The following is a 20,816-nucleotide window of genomic DNA, read 5'->3' on the forward strand; positions in this document are numbered from 1 at the left end:
ATGTAAATCTATTTAGCAACAGATTTTAGGAACCTAGTCTGAATCATATGACTGCCTGTTGCATTAGAACTGAAGTTGGCTTTCAAAGCCCTTAGCACAACAAAGCCTATGTTGCTTTAATGCAGTGCTTCTCAAATAGTGGGGCGGCCCCCCCAGGGGGGGCGCGAGGCTCCGTAAAGGGGGGCGCATTTGACCTCGGCAAACACTGTCATAACAAGCTAAGCCCCGTGTTTACAGTCACGCGGGGGGCGCGAAAAATGTTTTCTTCTTCCTAGGGGGGCATGACAGAAAATAATTGAGAAGCACTGCTTTAATGCCAGTTTCAGTTTAATGATACCACTTTCCTCCATCAAACACCTGGGATCTTTAGATTTTGAACCTTTTTCATAGAGCTCTTCATTGAGTCAACCCAAGCACATAGCTTCTTCAGTTGAGTATTTGACTGTGGGAAGTATCAAACCAGGGAAGTCTTTCTTACTGGTCTAACCTAATGGTCTAACCTAGATAATTGCAATGTATCCCTGATTCTGGTAGATTGGGCTATCAGGATTTGTGTCTTTCCATTGTGATAGGCTCATTTTCCAGAAGCATTATATGATTTTTTTGAATGAAAGGGGAGGAAGTTGACAATCTGGTTTAAGGTGGGCAGTGTTCCATTGGTGTTGGGTGTTGGGCTGGTGTTTTATGTTATTGTGCTTTGGGGTAAAGTTGAGCATTTGTTTTCATATTCTAGTGTGGGACAGCAGCAATGGAATGCATGAGGCAATACATTGGTGAAGTTTTGGATTTTATTGCTGACATGCATACTTTAACCAAGTTAAAGGTGAGTTCAGAAAAATCAACTTAATGTCACTTTACTTCATTTTTATGAAATTCTATATCTATTTAATGAGGAATATTTTAGTATGTTTGTGAAAATCTAAAATAAAAATGAGCTTATCATAAAACGGAAACTGTGCTAGTTGTTACGGTTGCTGAAGTTTCTTCTTCTAATGTTTCTTCTTGTGAATTCCACTATTCAAGTAACAAAGTAACAACAACAGAGTTGGAAGGGACCTTGGAGGCCTTCTAGTCCAACCCCCTGCCCAGGCAGGAAACCCTACATCATCTCAGACAGATGGTTATCCAACATTTTCTTAAAAATTTCCAGTGTTGGATTCTATTATGAATAATATAACCTTTCGAGCAGCCTCGTCTGATGGGGATAGGAGCATTTTGATTGTGACATGCTACCTGCCTGGAACTTTATCTACTATCAAACATAGATTTTTCAGGACTAGATCAGTATCTCTATAAGTAATTTTTTTAAAGTGGTAATTTTATTAGAAATTACAACCTGAATGATTAAAAAAACCTTATACAGAGAAATAAAAGAAACAAGTGTAGAAAAAAAACAGAAAATAGAAAAAAATTAAAAAGAAAGAAAAAATTATAATAAAGAAAATTAAAAGAAATATATAAAGAAATGAAACCCACTTCATTGCAACAAATATCAACAACTTATCACTTGTAACTTATCACTTTCTCTTAAAATACAACAAATGATCACTTCTTCACATATCCTATTTCTTATCTATACACAAATCCTTAAAACCTCGTCATTGCAGTACAGATCATCACAGTTTATCAAATATAACATATCTATTTTAACCTTGATCAAATAAGTCAACTTTATATTGTATTTAGTCCCTTCAAATAATGTCCTAAAACTTGGCTGGTTTTTTTTTTTAACTTTATCTCTTCTTCCCAAAAGCTTCATAATTTTAATAAGCATCTTCTGTAAATCCATTATAGGAAAATTATCCAATACATCCTCTTTGTTTATCCCTTTTAATTATTAAGATGTCAGTCAGTTCTTTTATATATCATATTTTTCCATATCATTCTTGTAGCTTATCATTTTAAATCTACTTTCCATTTAGTCTCAGTCTTGTAAAACTTGTTTGTCTTCCATAACATCTTTTAAATATAGTCTATAGGAGCAAAAACTTTAAAAATCAACTTCTGCATCCATTGTTCAAAAATATCCTTCAATATGTCCAATGTTAAAATAGTTTGCTCCATTCTCTACTAGTAAGTTAAATTTAAATGTTCTTCTCCTTTAATTGTAATTTTTATTCCTTCTAGTTTCCTCTATTATCCAATCTTCAAAGTCGCATACTATTATGTTTTGTTTTTTAAGAATTTAAAGCGAACACTTTTTCCCACAGGAAGGATTCTTATAATTCCAAAATCTTATTTCGTATTTATCTTAGTCTGTCTGCAACCTTCTAAAATTAAAGTTTTAATCACTCTTTTGCTATTTATTAAAAAAATTAAAATATTTAAAATTTCTTTTGCTAAGGATTGAAGGGAACTCACATGATGCTGTACAATCTGTACAATAGCAGAGAAGCAGTTAACAAGGAATTTCTAATAATGTTTTAAAAAGGACCCTTTGTCATTAAAGGTGTCAGCTATGGTTTGAACAAGATGGCTAATCCCCTTATCTCCCCCCAGAGACTTCTGTCTTGGGACCTACTCATAAGAAGCAATATATGGAGCACTTGTGGGCAAACTCAAGACCCCTTATTGTCCAGAGAGGAATTACAAAGAGCCAAACTACTCACTGGCTGTTCCTTCCACTGGAGTTATTGTATCTTTTAGCAAGATATCATCAGATCATACTTTCAAAGTCTGGAAGTCTAAGATTTTTAGCACTTCATCTTTGCTGGTTCTAGTCATGAATCCACAAAACCTTTTTTTTTTTTTTTGCAGAGGGAACAGAGAAGAATGAATGTGGTTAGATCATAAATATGGATGCATCATCATTTTGATATCATAGCAGCAGCCTGACTTTACTTCTAGACATAGCTCTAGGTTTTCACATACTCCTTTATTGTTTGTCTCTTGGGTATCTGCAAGACCACCTGCTGCAACCAGAATTTTCCGATCTGGCTAGATCTTTCAGGGTAAAGCTTTTTAAAGTCCTGGTGCTTCTAAGAGGCGAGAGGAACTGAACCAAAAAAGCAATGTTTTATTGTAGCAACACTAGGGCTTTGGAATAGCTTCCAAGGAAATTAGGCTGGCCTCATTTTGTCAGAAAAATCCTAAAACTAGTGTTATTTTGGAGGGCATTCTCCTAAGTTTAAGTACTGTGCCATCATTTCCCTTTTTATTCTTGTTTTTTACTTGTTTTGTTAATCTTGTTCTTCATTTCTATTTTTGTCATGCCATGGGTATTTACATTTTACATTGTTGTATTATTATAGTGTATATTCAATGCTGAAAATTGAAGATTATAGTGTCATATAAGCTTAATAAATAATGTTATCAAATATTTTATCTCAAGTACAATTAAAAGAAACGAGAGGGGGAATAAGGATGTAAATATGAGAAGAATAAGGAAATGAAGCTGATGTAAAGAAGGAATATATGCTTTATGTCAATGTATGTTATGTATTGTTCTTTTTTGTTAAAAAATAAAAAAACAAATATTTTATCTCACAAAGAACTAATATAAATATATTGTTATAGACGCCACTGAGCATGTTGTGAAAGTTAAATGGTATAAAATGAATATTACTTCTAAACTGATATTACTTGGAGTGCTACTAGACTACTACCTTTAAATGATTTTAAAATGTTAAAAAATGGAAAGAACAAACTCCCAGATAATCTCGGTTATGGCCCTCATACAATGACAGAAATTTTAACTGTCCTTTCAGCTTTATGCATCCTGAACACGAGCAATTCATAATAGGAATAAATGAATGGGAAATGAAGTGAATGTGAGCAGACCCACTGAGAGAACAAGTGAGATGAGGATTTTCAGGGTTATTTTTCTAATGGCTTAAGTAACTTTTGAGCAGTTTAGTAATGGAAAAAATGATGGAATCATTCTTATTGAAATATATATATATAATGACAAAAAGGCAAACAGAATTAGCTGCCAGCTTAATTTCGTGATAGTAATTTGTAAATGGATTTCCCAAGATTTATCATCATAATAGCTCTATATTTAAAGATATAGAGCTATTCACCTTTAATATAAACCGTATTCTGATGCAATTCTGAGAATTGCAGCTCCCAACATTACTGGAAGACCCAAGATTGGAGAAATTTTATATAAATAAATAGTGTATTTTCAGTTGAATTGTGCAAGTACCTTGACCTTTAAAATAACTTTACTATCTAAACATCCTGTCTTTCCACTACAGAGTCACATGAAAACATGTTCCCAGCCATTGCACGAGGATACTTTTGGCGGGCATCTCAAAGTGGGCTTAGCACAGATTGCAGCAATGGAAATCTCACGGGGCAACCACCGGGATAACAAGGCTGTGGTTCGTTACTTGCCTTGGCTGTATCATCCTCCATCTGCAATGCAACAAGGGTAAAAAGCCTTGGTCATGACTAAATTAAAAATACAAACATGAAATATGTCATCAAATCAGAGATGGGTTTCAGCAGGTTCTGAACAGTTCTGGAGAACCGGTAGCAGAAATTTTGAGTAGTTCAGAGAACCAGTAGTATAAATTCTGACTGGCCCCACCCCCATCTATTCTCTGCCTCCCAAGTCCCAGCTGATTGGGAGGAAATGGGGATTTTGCAGTATCTTTCCCATGGAGTGGGGTGGGAATGGAGATTTTACAGTATCCTTCCACTGCCATGCCCACCAAGCCATGCCCACCAAGCCATGCCACACCAAGCCATGCCCACCAAGCCACGCCCACAGAACCAGTAATAAAAAAATTTGAAACCCACCACTGCACCAAATGGTGGACCAAAGGGGAAACTTTGAACATTCGTGACCGGTATAGATATAGGTATTCTTATCATCAAACTATGGAACCAACAGGTGTTACCTTCACAATTTATATATCAACGTGGAAGACATATGCACGGGGAACTACTTAGTGTGGTTTGACTACTAGAAAAACTGAATCTCCTGCAGATAATGGTGGAGGATCCTAATATTGCTAAACTATCATATCATTATCCAATATGGTCAAAAGTAGGAAGCAGCATACTTATCTGGGGTTGCTCTTGAAGATCACCCAGAAGCTACAACTATTTTAGAATGTAGTGGTGCCAGTAGTTAATGGATAAACTCTGGTACACACATATAATCCCATTCCTTGTAAGCTGCACTGGCTTCCAGGAATCTTCCAGTGCATGGGTGGGTTCTACTTACCTTTACTACTGGTTCGCATCATGCCCGTGTGCACTCGCTCCACTTCTGCGCATGCGTAGAAGAGTTTTGATGACGTTTGGGTCAGTGGGCGGAGCCTCCCACCAGTTTTACTACCGGTTCTATAGAACTGGTCCGAACAGGGGGCAACCCACCACTGTTCCAGTGTAATTTAAGGTGTTCATTATTACCTATGAAGTTTTTAATGGATAGCATCCAAGTTATTTGGGATTGGCTAATTAATTCCACCGAACCCACAAGATCATTCAAGGTGGGCAAGTTTTATTTTGAATAACATAGTTATATGGGACCCCAGAAATACACATTCTCTGTCATAGGGTATGCCTTGTGGAACAGCACTCCCCACCCCACCCCACCCCCTCAAAAAGAATTAGGATGATTCTGAACCTGTTTGTCAGAGTTCTAAGTAATAGACCCATACGAAGCAAAACTCCAAGGCAGATGAATTCCTCAAAGAATAGCTTTATTGGATATATCATATTGGCACAAATCTGGTGAAAACCGACTCTGAAGGTTCCCATGGTTTTCACCTAATTAAAAGAGAAAGTTTTCCCACACAATCAGTCACATGGTCCAATCAAGATGCTATCTAGTTGTTTGGTGACCTCACTCCTCCTTCCACAGTCCAGGTATGAGAACGTCCTTGGTTCTCAAGAGAAAGTATTTTCTTTTGGCTACACAACCCCCTCTATCTCTAATACCCCCCCCACTTTCTCTCAGCTCCAGTGAAGCAACACTGAAGCTCCAATATGACTGAAGGTCAGCTTCAGGGTTGACACTCTTGACATTACATAAGGTGCCTAAAACTTTATTTTTCCCACAGGCATAGTGTCAAGGTGCTAGATAACCCTGTTGTATGAGCTATTGGACAGACTGGGATTGGCCTTGGATGTGTTATGTTTTTCTCTGTGCTGTTTTAAGATTTTTTTTTTCATTTTCAATTTTTACCTCAATTTCAACACCCTTGCTATGTCTTTTCGACAAAAATGATATTCCTAGGGCACACCTCTATCCCAAGGGCAGATATCCCAAGGGCAGACATCTGTTTTAGAATAGTAATAATGGTATATTAGTCATAAATTGATTATCTAGAATGGTATTTTTAGAATGTATGCTTTACAAATAATACATATATTTGATAAAGTTGAAATTAAAATATATGTTATTTCTTAACAGGCCCAAAGAATTCATTGAATGTGTGTCTCATATTCGGCTACTCTCTTGGCTACTGTTGGGGTCTCTGACACATAATGTTGTCTGTCCGAATTCCCCTTCAGCTTGTATGCCCATTCCATTGGATGCAGGTTCCCATGTTGCCGATCATTTAATTGTCATCCTGATTGGGTTTCCAGAGCAATCCAAGGTAAGAGACTTGCAGGATGACGATCACTTTATAATATACCACTAAACAAAATGTACAGTCTTGAACATGATCCTAAAATTCTTCTAGAACATGGATGTCAAACTCGCGACGTCATGTTGCCATGACGTGACGTTTCGCAATGTTTTTTCCCTTTGCGTAGCTCAGGTGGGCATGGCTTGCTCATGACACATCTGGCTCATGGCCCACCAGTTTGACATCCCTGTTCTCAAAGTTGCCATTGAGGTGTAATTTTTATTGTGACAGATGGTGAGATGTATGAATTATATGAAAAATATTCATAGTAAGTCTGACCAATCTCTGCAAGTCATACAAAAGTTGAATTTCAGCCTCTCTGAATCACAACTCTTGCTACATAAAAAAGTTTATTTATCTTTTGTGAATTAATCTGGTTAATGAAACTCATTGTTAAGTTTCTTGTTCCTTGGTAGGATTCAAAGAACTTTTTGCTTGTCAGCAATCTATCTAACTTTTGAAAAGAAATATTTTTATTCATAATAAGCAATACTCTTCAAAAGTGCTCTTTCTTAAAGCATTAAAGAGATTTTGCAGCCTTTAAATCAGGAGTAGAACATTTTCCCCTTGCTTGCTATCCTAGTTGCATTCTCTGCTCCAGAGTCCAAAAACAAATTTAGGAACATCTGGCCTCTCCATATTTTTCAAAGTTCAACAATTCTCATCAGTTTAGTCATGAATCATCCAAAATCTTATTTTGCAGGAAGCCTCTCCCATCATCTTCCTGCATCCCTAACCAAACACAGATAAAGGGAACTGCAGTCTTTTATACTTGGACAAATGTCTGGTGGTATCTGGCTGTACACAGCTAAACAATGCATGAACAGATCAGTCACCAATCAGATTTAGACTGACATCCGTTATAAATTGTGGAACTGTTGAATGCAAAAACGATCATGAGTTTGAGAAGTGAGCTTCCAGTCTGAGATCTCCCATGAGCTTCTTTGCAAACCACTTTAAACAAGCTTTGCTTCCAAGTCTTCATCCAGTGGTGGAAGCGCTAAGGGCAATTTTTCTCCTTCCTCCTGAGGTATCCAGTAAGAAAATATAAAATCTATAGTTATGAGCAAGCAAGAACAACATTATTTCAAAAAAGGGCATCACAAGCTCAGTTAGCAAATTACTCAGCTTTTTTCTTTGAAACCTCTATTTTTAAGGTTGCATAATTACTGTCAAAACTAACAAAAGCTGTGGTATTCCCTCATTAATGAGAATGTTTCTTATTATTTATTTTTCAACATGTAGTTTTCAAGCTTGTTTATTTCTTTGCCTTTTTTCAGTGCATGAATATAAACTAGTAATATAAGTATGAATGTCATATCACTCCTCTGACAGGAAAGAGAATTTCAGAAAATTCTTGACAGATTCATTATAATTTCAGATTATGTGTATGTGTGTGTATGTACTAGAACAATGAATTGTTATGCTCTTATATTCTGAAAGACAATATACACATTCCTTAAACTGTTATTTCAAGCAAAACAAAGACTTTAATTTTCCTTATTTTTCTTCCCGCAGACATCTGTCTTGCATATGTGTTCTCTCTTCCATGCCTTTATATTTGCTCAGCTGTGGACAGTATATTGTGAACAAGCCGCAGTTGCTCCCACAGTCCAAAATCAAAATGAATTTAGTTTTACAGCAATCCTCACAGCTCTGGAATTTTGGAGCCGAGTAACACCAAGCATCCTCCAGCTGATGGCACATAATAAGGTGGTGAGTCAGATATAATGAACCCAACTAATTTCATTGAGTCCAAGCCAATAAACAATAATTTAAAAACCTATGGCTGTGTATTCACATTCATAATTACATGCAAATACATGTACATGCACAGAAATAAACTAGCAGACGTACCTAGTTCATTAGCAGATCATATGCTTTGTTCAGTCATAGACATCTTCATTATAGGCTAGAAGAGACTCTTGTTAAAACTCAACTCAAAGATCTAACCTGGTATAAGACGGTTTGGAAATTTATCCAGGTTGTCTTAATCAAGAATTTAAAAAGGCATTTGGGGAAGGAGAGCTTAGAGAAAAAAATAGTACTTTAAATTGCCTCAGTATGTCCTGATTATACCCAATTTTGGAATGGCATCCAAAGCTTGATGTGATCCTCAAAGGACTTCAAGTTATGTGTACCCATTCTTTATTGTTTTTAATAATTATGATCTCCTTCCCTCTCTCTCTTTCTCTCAGCAATGCTATTTAATTAAACAGAAGGAAGGGAGAGTCCTATAGATCTCCTAGCTTTATACATTTGTTTTTAAGTAGACAGTTTAAGTATGGGAAAGCCATGACTAAAAGGGAAAGTTAGCCTACTTCTGCTATAGCTGCTCTATTATTATAGATTCTTTTGCAGGTTCACATTTATGCTATATTACTAATGATGCTTGCACAATACTTCATATAAATACAACATGTGACAAAGTGTATCCTATCTGCAAAATTGCTATGTGAACATAATGAGTTGTAAATAAATACCACCATGATTGGGCAGAAGTTTACAATGGAGAATAGGTAGGAAAGGGTGTGGTCACCAATGTGTATGTGCTTCATTCCATTTAATCTAGAAGCAATTGCTTGTCAAACCCATGGCATGAGAAATGCCTAATATATAAATCCTGTGAGACTGCCAATGGGACTGATTTAAATTTCAAATATTTCCACTGTGTCTGCCTGCAGTGTTTTGAAATGTAATTAACTGGTCCTTCCAAGTAATGACGAACACAGTTTAGAAAGAAAATAACTTTGTTAGTAATATTATAGGGCATCTGTTATGCAGAAGTTGGAAGGCCTGGTGCATCATTTTGTTACATTTACTATAGAATGTAATTCTGAATAAGTATTATACTGATATCATACCTTTAATTAAAGGTAAACAATTTGCATTTTAATTATTTAACATGAAATCTCAATCTCTCTCTCTGTTTATCCAAGAATGTTAATCAAGTTAGAGTAATAATATGAACCATTTATTTTTTTGCTTTCATGATATTATTATACTGCTCATTCATTTTATTGCAGTATGTCTCTCTTTTATCCCAGATGGTAGAAATGGTGTGTCTCCATGTGATCAGTTTAATGGAGGCTTTGCAAGAATGTAATTCCACTATTTTTGTCAAGGTATGTTAGCTATTTGGGGGCGGGGAGGCAGGAAAGTTTTTAAAATGGCTGAAATGCAAAGGGTTTTTCATATGTGCTTCCTGGTCTTCCAAGCACTCCTTTGCACTGTTCTCAGAAAAAAGCTTTTGAAGATTTATGGGCTTTCTAAAGCAATGTTTGATGGAGTATAAAGTGCTGTAGAGAGACACTTCACATATATCCTTCCAGTAATTAAAAAAAGATTCCAATAATTAAACGCCGCTGTTAAAATATTTTTCAGTTATATAACTTGGCTGTGGTGTTGTCCAAAACGGATGTAATTATTAATAAGGACAACATGTTATTACTGGTTCCTTTGTGGTTTTGTTCTAATAATTTTTGAGAAAAAGAATTACATTATACCAAACAGCATGTTGCCAATGGATAAAGGATGTTTTATATTTGGACTATTACGGTACATTGGAAATTCTCAGGAATCCTGCAGGAAGGATTAAAAGGTTTGGCACAGCTTCCCACTTGTACCGCCCTTCTGGTTTACATTTTGGAAGAATAATATTGCTTTAGGCCATTTCCCTTTCTAGAGAAAGCCCTGTGGTCTTTTACACCTCATCACAGTATAAACAAGATATCCTGGTAATGTCTTTTTTGTACCAGATTCTGAAGATATCATTCTCATAACATCTCCAGTTCATGACATAAGCTTAAGACATCCTTAGCTGCACTACTTTTAAAGTAATTGATGTTTTCCATCTTAAGCCAGTAGCATCTGATGGGAGTTTCATGGCATGTAAAATCGAGTATGTTTTACCATCTATTACTCAGGGGTCAAAGGCAGGTATTCTCTAGTGGTGATCAGAACAGTGCTTAATGGTTGTCCCTCTGATCCCTGGTTACTCTTAGATGCTGCCATTATACTGCTCTCCCAGAGTTGGCTTAAGAAGATGCTGGAGGTCCACCAAGTTAGAGGGCCACTCAGTGTTTGATTGTAAGATCTCGGGCCACCCAGGTTCTCCCTTTTCTTCAACCATCTCAAGGACTTATTATTTGCAGATGGGGGGCATCAGGCAGCTATAGTGCTATGGCAGCTTTTAGCCTCATCCATAGTCACTTCGGTAATTTCATACAAATCACCCTATGGATAAAAAAAGTGAGACTATTCTCCCACCCCACCCCCAATTGTTCACTCGTAGAAACTCCTAAAATTGGAAAGTTGACTGCATGGAACAAATCTGAATTGGCTTCCCAGAGTTTGGGGGAGTAAAAAAATGGCACTGTGTATATGCCTTGAGATCTGTAAAAGTGACAGAGAATTTAAAAAAGCATCGCATACACATGTATTTGGTTCCCAATGTTTTAGTTGGAAGAACATACAAAATATTGCTTTCTTTCTAGGAAGATGAGAATCAAAGATAATGTGCATCTACTTAAGGATGCAAGCTGACATGTCATTGCATGCTTTTTAAATTCAAGATAAGAAGCATTTGCTCACAAATACATATTTTAAGTGATTATATAAGCAAACAGTTCATGTGGAAACATTAAATAGGTACATTTCATATATCCATGAATGGGATTCTAGAACTTTGTTGGATTCATAGACACAGCTCCAAAAATAGCTGCATTACTATTTTTCAATATTTCCACATGAACACACTTATGTGATGCCTTTCAAAACTCTGTGTGTGCGCTCAATATATTTTTTTAATCATAAACAGGGCAAAAATAATGCTCACAAAGAACATTTGTGAGCATAGAAACTGCCTTTCTGAATCAGATCATCTATCCAGCATTTGTCTAGTTCTGCTTTTTCTCAAAGAGAACAGGATATTGATGGCCTTACCTTGTTATTTGGCATCAGAAATAACAAGGTATGTTGCTTTGGGATCTGAGGTTTCTATTTAGCCTTCCCGTGTAGGAAATATTGATGGTAAATCCAATCTGCGCCTAATGAAAAGTGTCCTTGATCACAAGTTTAGATCTTCTCTGATAAGAAAGTGGGCACAGTTCAATATCATTTGTAACAAGAGGACTAATTCATTCAGGAACAATCCATAAATGGATATAATTGCATATTTCTCCAAGTAGCTTGGATTTTTTCTTGCACAGTAGGAAGAAATGCCCCCCCCCACATTTCTCCTTTGTGTATAGTTGACAATCACTATAATTATAATGTGGTTGAACACAATATTGAAATGGTTATTCCTTCATTGGGATTCCCTAAACAATGTCATTTTTTACAAGGTGCATTAAATAAGGACTGGCCTGACCCAGTCGGTGGAACCCAGCCAAATATTATATCATCCATTCTGGCCAATGAAATCATGTTCTCTGAATAGTGCTTTAGCTCATTCTGTTAATACTGATTCAATTTTGCATGGTGGTAGGAGCTTAATTGGAAAAAAGTGAAGCTTGATACCATTTAGAGGAACATTTTAGAACAGCATGTCCAGTTTTTAAAATAATGGTCGATAACGTATCAAAAATATCTTCACTTTTAAAACAAATCTGCCTTACAGTTAAAACACCCCAGCTCTTTTACTTTCTTCCACCATCCCCATAAGAAAATAGATAAATACATGTACATGATTATAAGATTGCAGGATAATTGTCAAAGCGGCTTTCATAAATATTCAGTGCTGCAAACTAATAACTTATTGAGCCATAATGCCTCACTTCCTGATTAACCTCTAAAGCAGGGGTCTCCAACCTTGGCAACTTTTAAGCCTGGAGGACTTCAACTCCCAGAATACCGCAGCCAGCTTTGCTGGCTGGAGAATTCTGGGAGTTGAAGTCCACCAGGCTTAAAGTTGCCAAGGTTGGAGACCCCTGCTCTAAAGGATGCTATATTTTTAGGAACGATATACTCCAACTACATGTGACGTATTTGATCATATTTATTTATTTATTAGGGGTTTTTTTTGTACTGCATTTATTCCTTTATAAGCAATACACCTTCCTCCTCCCATTTTCTCCACAAAAACACCCCCATGAGGAGGTTTGGACTGAGAAAGTAATTGGCTCGCAGTCACCCAGCTGGTTTTCATGACTAAAGCAGAACTAGAACTCACAGTCTCCTGGTTTCTAGACCAACAATTACTACCCCAAACCAGCTCTCATATTACTATCTATTGAAATGTGTGGGGGTGATAGATCAGTTTAATATAATAAACTTATTGTACTATTTATCTAGCTGGTTTTTTTCCCCATTACTTCGGTATCTGAAATCCTGGTTCTCTATGAGACTGACATAACTGCAGAGATGGAGAATTTGTAGCTGTTCAGACAGCTGTTCTATCTATCATTCTGAGCCAAGATCAAGAATGAGAGAAGTTATTGCCCAATAAATTCTCGAGAGTCATTGGTTTCCCACTTGTCTGTAATGAATATCTTCCTTTTTTGGTTTCTTGCTTCACTAAAATTTTGCAGGAGGAAAAGAAATGGCAAAAAAGAATGTTTATTATTTCAAAAATGCCGTGGTATATGACACTTTCAGCCAAAGGCCATTTTTTTATATGAATTTATGAAGCTGGTTGACTGTTTTTGATCACAAAACAAAACAAAAAAACTCCTACATTTAAAAAGGGTTTATGAAAGATAATTACAGAGAGTGATAGAAAGAGAAGTAATGGTGTAAATCGGCTTTCAGTGATTCCTTTCTTAGCTGTCTTCCTTCATGAGTTTTGTGCTTGAAAACACTCAATTGAGAAGAAAGAGGCAGCTAATCGATGGCAGAAGTTTCCATCAAAATTGAGGGAGATCTTTCATCATGGAAATAAAAAAGGTTGAAAGCAGCATTCTGTTGGCATCAGATTTATTACTGTAGTTGAATTAAGGCAACTTTTCCTAAACCTAGTGCCCCCCACCCCCAGTGCTTGAATAATTTGGCTTGGCAACTGTAGAATTTTAAATCCCAAACTATCTAGTCAGTGCCAGTTTGGGTGTGGCTGCACCAAGCTGCTCCCTTACCTTCTAATGTGGATGAATAAAAGAATAAAACCAAACTGGCAAAAAGTCATTAGTCTCAGACAGGTGTATAACAAAACACATCACTTCTAAAGCCTTCCATGTCTAAGTTGTTTCCATTATTTAGAAGGTTTATTCGTTTGCCATATGCATGAAGCCATGTTCTAGATCAAGGGTCCCCAATCTGTGGGCCATGGCCCACTAGCAGGCTGTGAGGGGATTGTAATCCTCACTTGCAATGGGTGAGCAGCAGGTGAGCACATGTTCCACTTGCAAGAGCGGCAGGCACACATGCACCCCACTCGCATGGAATCAACCCCCTCCCCTCTCCAGCCGGTCCACAAAGTCGGAAACATCTTTCCTTTTCCTGTCAATACTGTCAATGAAGTGCCATGAAGACAAAGGCCTTAATCCAGATGACACATTGACTGCTGTTGCATCATACAGTGATGACACTATGCAAAGTTTAAATTGGATTGTTTCAGTTGAAAAGTATTTGATGTGATCTATGATCAGTTTTAAGGGATGTGGTGGCTCAGTGGCTAAGACCCTGAGCTTGTCAATCAGAAGGTCAGTAGTTCAAATCCCTAGTGCGCGTAACAGGGTGAGCTCCCATTATTTGCCAAGCTTCTGCCAACCTAGCAATTTGAAAGCATATAAAAATGCAAGTAGAAAAATAGGGACAAACTTTGGTGGGAAGGTAACAGCGTTCTGTGCGCCTTTGGCATTTAGTCATGCGGGCCACATGACCACGGAGACATCTTTGGACAGCGCTGGGTCTTCGGCTTTGAGATGGAGATGAGCACCGCCCCCTGGAGTCGGGAACGACTAGCACATCAGTGCAATGGGAACCTTTACCTTTACCTTGCTCTAAGCGTTAATCTGTAGATTAAGGCTTAAATATAACATTTTAAATAATCGTTGCTACTTTGAATACTTGGATAAATAAAAAAGATTCTAAATTTGCACTTGAACAGTAAAATATATTGGAATCCTGGGCATTAGTTTTTAATATTTGATACAAATTTTATGGGGTTTGTATGGTTAAATGTTTTAATCTGGCCTATATTTAATAAATTTTTAACTATGGTTTTACTTGTACATTATTGCTGTTTTATCTAGGCTGTGAACCACCCTGAGTCCTTTGGGAGAAGGGTGGTATAAAAATCCAATAAATAAATAAACAAATAAATAAATAAATAATTTCTAGGAAAATGTTTTAATAAAACTGCCCGTGTTTCATTATGAATGAATATTATTACAAGATTTATTTTGTAATATAATAATATGGTGGCTATTGTAAATATATTATGAACATGCTGAATACATACAGTGACACTGAATTTTTCCCCTTTCTATCAGCTCATCCCAATGTGGCTGCCAATGATTCAATCCAATCTAAAGGTAGGTTCCCCTTAATGTGTTCCCAGGACGTTAACATTTGTTTTAACTAAATAACAGTATATTAAATTATGCATCTATTCCAAATTGGACTCGTCAGCTATGATACTCTAAGACTCCGTTAGCATAAACATAGTTTAACTGATGTCTAATAAATACAGGCATGCTTGGCTGTCAGGGAAAAACATTGAACTGGATCCAGAGCTGTTCTGTCAAGAATGCAAGGACCTTTTTTATAGGTGAAAGAAGCTAGAGTGCAGCAGTTTTCTGCTGAAGGAACAGGAAAGTAACTTGTTATTTCTTTTCCTTTCGGTCTCCCCAGCCATTCCCCCACTAGTTCAGGCTTCCAAGGGCAAGGAGTGAGAAGCACAGCTTGCATCCTGTTTGTCTTCCTTTTTCTCCAAACCCTGGATCCACTCCACCTTTTTGTCTTAATAATATTGTGTGCAGAATGTGCACATAATATTTAAAGGGCCAGAGGATGACCAGCATAAACTCACATGAGATGGTCCGATGATAATTATATTTGCGTAACTATATAAAAATAGCCAGAATAACCAAAAGTGAGAGCATGAGTGAAGAAAGAATGCTTCCTGTGGAGCCAGAAAAAAAATGAGTACCCCAAGCTTTATAGAATACTAAAAAGAAGCAAACCTCTTAAAACAGCCAAAACAAAACCAATTAAATGAGACGCAAGCATGTTCAGGAATTGGGGACACAGAATGAGCTATGATAACCAGATGAAGGAAAGAAGAAGAAGGGAGAAAATGAATTGGTTTGCTAGAACTGCTCAAAGCTTATACAGAACTGAAGGAAGCAGACCATTCTGATCCATATTCCAACATTATGTTGCAATTGTGTACATCTTGTTGTAATAGTGTGAACCTACACCGATTTAAAAGGCGTTATATGTTCCTAAACTTGAATTTGCAGCTACTAAAGAAAATTACTGTGCTGCGATGGCCCCTTCTCTCTGAATCTTTCTTCCCTCTTTTATCCATGCGTTATAAGTGGTAGTTTCCTTCAGGTTTATGTTGGCCTTTCATTAAATACTGCTGCTTCTTACTGGATTATCTCATTACAGCCTGTTCTTATTTTTGCTCTTTGATAGCTGAATTGCTTCTGAATTTGAAATTTTAGGATGATACAGGCTTAATCATTGTTAAAGTTGCTTTGAGTTGATTATTAAAAAACAAAACCAAATAGAGAACTGACAGTAAAACTTGTACATATTTCAACAGCATTTATCTGCTGGCCTCCAGCTCCGCCTGCAAGCTATTCAGAACAACGTGAACCATCATAGCCTTAGAATGTTACAGGGATCCGTTCAGATGAACACCAACACCTCTGTCCTTCGCAAGTGGCTGCAGTGTACACAGTTCAAAATGGCTCAAGTGGAAATCCAGTCATCGGAAGCAGCATCTCAATTTTATCCTTTATGAGTTGGGTGGAATGTTCTGTGAACCTGTTAGTCTAGCAATAATAGGGCTAAAGCTATAAGACAATGGCCATCTTTAGAAACCATACAACAGTACTGTAGCTCCGTTTTTGTTTTGTTCTTGTAGAGAGAAAAAAGTGAAATGGCTAAAGAGCGTGGGCTGTCTGCATCCCTCTGTAACCAAAAGCATGTTTTGGCTGATGCATAACATTTACAGGACTACTCTATGAATTGAAGGGTTTGCTCACTGAAGCCTGAGCTAATGCATATAGCTAGCTGTTTAAATATATGTATTTTAAAATATTCGTTTATAAAAGAAAATGATTGGTTTCGCCCCTAGGATTTATATGCACAAATGCACAGGGCATGTACACACACACACACACACACAAAGTGTTGTGTATGTTCAGATACTTACGTATGCTGCTGTTTTTTTACATTATGACAAAGTCAGCTGCAATTTCGTTGTCTTCATAGTTAAACTTGGTAATGCAATAAATCAGCCATCTCCAACCTCATGCCCTCCACATTCTTTGGACTACAAATGAATGTTGATGTGATGGGTTTGGATGATGCAAGCTGTAGCCCAACACATCTGGAGACCGCCAGATTGAGGATGCCAAAACTTTTTTTTCATTATAAAATAGTGATTTTGCAATTTCCCAGGATTTCCTATCCATTTCCCCCTGCAATTTCTATCAGCCACTTGCAAACAGGGCCTGTGCCAAAAGAAAAGAAAAGAAAAGAGAAAAGAAAAGAAAGCCTTCCAGATTAAACACTCATTACCCCTCCCTTCATGTTATGCACCTCTTGGCTAACAGGTACCCCTTGCAAGCTGGGGTAAGAGAGACGTCATTCTGGGGTCAATGCTGGCATTTTGCCCAGGGGAACGAGACATCCAAAGCCAATTCTGCTTACTTACAAAGTGCACTTAGAAATTAGGTGGGTAAACTGTGCCAGTTCACTTGTCTTTTTTAAAACTACTGAGTAAGTTTAAGAACTTTAACTTGGTTTCATTGCCAGTATTTTTCTTGCAATTCTTAGGAAACTCTCTGCATATTACTACCTGTATGATATATGCTATTTCTTCTTATATACTTGTACACACTGAGATTTGAAATCGGTCCCATTCATGGGGATGCCAGAGAGAATATGGATGCTTCAGGCTTCCCTGAGGAAGAGGTTTCAGGTTATAAATTTACATACCGTAAATAGAAAATATATAGAACCACTGCATTAAAAAAAATGTTAAATATTTTTTAAAAGTGAATTTTAATAGCATTGAGAAAGACTGATCCACTGAGATGTATAGAAGAGCCACTGGTTGCAGTGGACTCTGGATCAGTATCTTTGAATAGCAGAACCTCTTGTAATTAAAACTTTTTGTGTGTATACATAACTGAAATATATTGTATTTATTGCTGTAATCTATTGAAATAAAGATTTAAGCTTTATATGAAAATGCTATTAAAAGCGTAACTCTTTAATATCCTGAATAATATTGGTTAATATTCTGTAAAAAAAATAAAATCATTACCATATTACGCAGCACTTTTTTTTTTCATTATTATTCCCTTGAGTCTCCAGTGAAACTTGACTGATCTTAAAAAAAAAAAAAAAAAAAAGCAAGACTGGAGCTGGTTGATATTAGGCTGAGATGCCATGGGAAGTCACAGGGTCATTCACTGTAGTGGGAAATGAAAAAGCTGGAGTGGAGAGATTTTGTTTACTGCAAATAGAGTTTCCCCATACAATAATGATAGGAACAAACAGTGCCATACCATTAGCCACTTGCAGGGATATCATTAGCTGTTTAATGCTGTAAATGGTATATTTTAGTTGCTCATTTGGAAAAACAGAAGGTGTTTATAGATAGACAAATTCTGCCACTATCAGCCAAAAAAAATCCCTCTCCATAAAAAATAAAAACATTGTGCAGCTGTCGCGTGTTTGCCTCTCTAATAGCTGGGGGGCGGGGGGGGGGAAGGATAACCAGCAGTATGGTGAATGGATCCAATTACAAGAGCCCGAGGACAGATCATTTTGAAGCTTGTCTACATGATTGCTGAGACCTATGTTGCTGACACTGGTTTGATGGCGCTTAAACACCAAGTAGTGAATTACCTAAGTAAGAAAAAGGTCCCCCCAGCCCCAAAAAATGTGGAAGATTACAATGAAAGATGGACACAGAAGTCCACATTCAGTGAATAAAGCAGTGGGTTTGTATAATGGAACCATGAAGCACAGCAAGGTATTAGAAGGGATAATAAGATTATGCTAGGGTATGCCACCTAACCCTGTCCTCCTGTGCAGTGCAAAATGGTCCATGTTTAATTCTCAAATATTATGCAAGGGTATTTGAATACTGCACCCAGAGCATCCTAACAACTAGTCCACAGGCTGGTGGGAAAGGAGAGCAGGACACTCATTTCTGAAACAATACAGCAGTTATATATGGAGTTCTCTACGTATACCAGGAAGAAGAATCTAATATCAGCCCCGTACAATGTTTCTCTATGCTCTGGAGTTTCCTATTCTTCCCTAAACTGATGTTCCCCAAATCTGATAGACCTTCTGTAAACGCCTATGATCTCAAAAACCATGTCGGCTGGAGACTAAGAAGATAAACTGAACACCTTTAGGAAGGCATCCGGTTATTTCTTCTGTTTGCTTGTATTATTTTAAGTGCTAGCTTTCAACAGTTATTCCACAGCAATTTATAAAACATGTTAAAGTTTAAAAATATGAATCCAAACAGTTCTAATCATAGTATATAACAATGATTTTCCCAGAGCAAAAAATACTGGTTGTGAGCCACCCAGGGAAATTGGGAGTTGAGCTGCATGCATATGTGACAAAGCAGCAAATAATTTGTGTTGTAACAGTTACATCATAACAGTTAAAGTAATTAAGTTATGTCTTCATCAGAACCTAATAGTGTGAAATCCCATATAGAAACAGTAACAGTAAATATTTTCCATGGCATGGCTATTATGCCAAAGGTGCACAGAACGCTGTTTCCTTCCCACTGTTGTGACCCAGGAGCTGGGTCAGAACGGGAGCTCACCTCTTGTGTGGCGCTCGGGTCTTGAACCCAGGCTGTCAGCTTTCCAGCTAACAAGCTCAGTATCTTTAACCATTGAGCCATCATGCCCCCTATTCATATTCTCTCTCTCTCTCTCTCTCTCGTTTGTCTGTCTATCTGTCTATCTATCATCTATATCTCTATCATCTATCAATCATCTACACAGAGATGTCAAACTTACAGATTGCAGGCCAGATGTGTCACATGCTGGCCCCGCCCCCACCTTAAAACACATTTAATGTAGATTTATGTATAAATATCTTATGTATCAGTATATTAAGCTTTAAGTTTAGGAGTAAATTTACACATAGGTATTTACACATAAAGTATGATTTACACATGAGTATGTAGAAATGTATTTTTAAAAAACTGGATATGGGGATCAACTAACTACTTCTAAATATATACAGTTTTTTAGTTTACCAAAGGTAGGTAATTATAGATTAAAGTATCTATATTGTTAGACTACCGGGCAATAGTACCATCTGTGTAACTGGTGTTATTTTAGTTCAGTTGGCTTTTCTATAGAGTTTGAGGCTTTGCCAACCTGGCATTCTTCAGACATTTTAACAATGCTGCTGGGCAGATGAGATTGGAAAGAGTTGATGGGATTTGTAGGCTGGGCCTAGATTGGACTATTTAGGTGCTGTTCATTTCTTAAGTGGAACATTGCTCTGGACCCCCAAAGAGTATTCTGCCAAATCTAATACAGAGAGGATAGTTATGGTCAGCAAGCAGATGCCTCCACCATGAAGGTGCAGACAAAAAGACATATACATACGATCCAAAGTCTTTGGAATGGTTGCAATTCATTCACTTGCCAAAGAGTTCACAAGAGCCAATGAAATGAGTATCTTATGACTCTACGCAAAATGTTGCAGGCATCTTACTGAATGCTTTTGAAAAGTAATGAAATATTTAAAAGCCATAAATGATTTGTTTGTCCAGCTGCTGAATTATATATGGAAAGAGTTGACCTAGTGTTCCATTACTTCTATCAAATTTGCCATCATGATTTGTTTGCCAACTTTGATAGGATGTAGCTAAATGCAACTCTAGACTGCAGTGTTACCTGGTACTGACAGTGCGAAAGTGTTTCTAGGGATCTTAGCATCTAAACATGAATGTATTCCTTTGTTCCTGGTTATTTTAATAAAAATTAGAAATTGCTTTTCTGTCTGAAAGACATTCAAAATAACATGAAAATAATAATAATAAAAACAGATTTAAAAATG

At 37.0% G+C, this 20,816-nt stretch overlaps 1 protein-coding gene across 2 annotated transcripts in view; it reads left to right on the forward strand.

Annotated features, from left to right (window-relative positions):
- Nucleotides 1-17,965, forward strand: part of UNC79 (unc-79 homolog, NALCN channel complex subunit) — a 148,976-nt gene extending 131,011 nt beyond the window's left edge. For both annotated transcript variants that reach the window (XM_058162614.1, XM_058162615.1), the window contains exons 46-52: nt 734-823; nt 4,200-4,375; nt 6,371-6,557; nt 8,109-8,306; nt 9,638-9,715; nt 15,020-15,061; nt 16,300-17,965. In XM_058162614.1, the coding sequence (XP_058018597.1) occupies nt 734-823; nt 4,200-4,375; nt 6,371-6,557; nt 8,109-8,306; nt 9,638-9,715; nt 15,020-15,061; nt 16,300-16,500 (972 nt within the window). In that variant the 3' untranslated portion in view covers nt 16,501-17,965. The remainder of the gene's footprint in view (nt 1-733; nt 824-4,199; nt 4,376-6,370; nt 6,558-8,108; nt 8,307-9,637; nt 9,716-15,019; nt 15,062-16,299) is intronic.
- Nucleotides 17,966-20,816: the final 2,851 nt, after the last annotated feature.

Source organism: Ahaetulla prasina, chromosome 1 (genome assembly GCF_028640845.1).
Source record: "Ahaetulla prasina isolate Xishuangbanna chromosome 1, ASM2864084v1, whole genome shotgun sequence".
Lineage (NCBI taxonomy): Eukaryota > Metazoa > Chordata > Lepidosauria > Squamata > Colubridae > Ahaetulla > Ahaetulla prasina.